Source organism: Mesitornis unicolor, unplaced genomic scaffold (assembly GCF_000695765.1).
Source record: "Mesitornis unicolor isolate BGI_N332 unplaced genomic scaffold, ASM69576v1 scaffold41235, whole genome shotgun sequence".
Lineage (NCBI taxonomy): Eukaryota > Metazoa > Chordata > Aves > Mesitornithiformes > Mesitornithidae > Mesitornis > Mesitornis unicolor.
Genome location: NW_010185560.1, coordinates 661 through 922, shown reverse-complemented (window position 1 = coordinate 922; position 262 = coordinate 661). Strand labels below are relative to the sequence as shown.

The following is a 262-nucleotide window of genomic DNA, read 5'->3' as shown; positions in this document are numbered from 1 at the left end:
TGGGGGGTGTCTGGAAGATGTCCCCGCTCCTTCTGGGGACATAAAGGGTTTGCCCTCTCTGTGGGAGGGGAGAGAAAGGCAACTGGGAACAAAAAGCATCACAAAAAGTTCAACTTACCAAGTTCATGGCCTGTCCACAAAAAAAAAAGGGAAATAAAATAGGTTAGAGCATGGTGGGAGCCTGCAGGCACCGTGTGCCCCCCCACCCTGATCTGTGCACCCCCCACCCCGGCTCATCACTGCAGCCCAATTTGGGGAGCGA

At 54.2% G+C, this 262-nt stretch overlaps 1 protein-coding gene across 1 annotated transcript in view; it reads right to left on the bottom strand.

Annotated features, from left to right (window-relative positions):
* Positions 1-127, bottom strand: part of LOC104540949 (transcriptional enhancer factor TEF-5-like) — a gene marked incomplete at its 3' end in the record, with an annotated part of 2,123 nt that extends 1,996 nt beyond the window's left edge. Inside the window, 1 exon segment of the mRNA XM_010184877.1 lies at positions 119-127. Within this exon segment, the coding sequence (XP_010183179.1) occupies positions 119-127 (9 nt within the window).
* Positions 128-262: the final 135 nt, after the last annotated feature.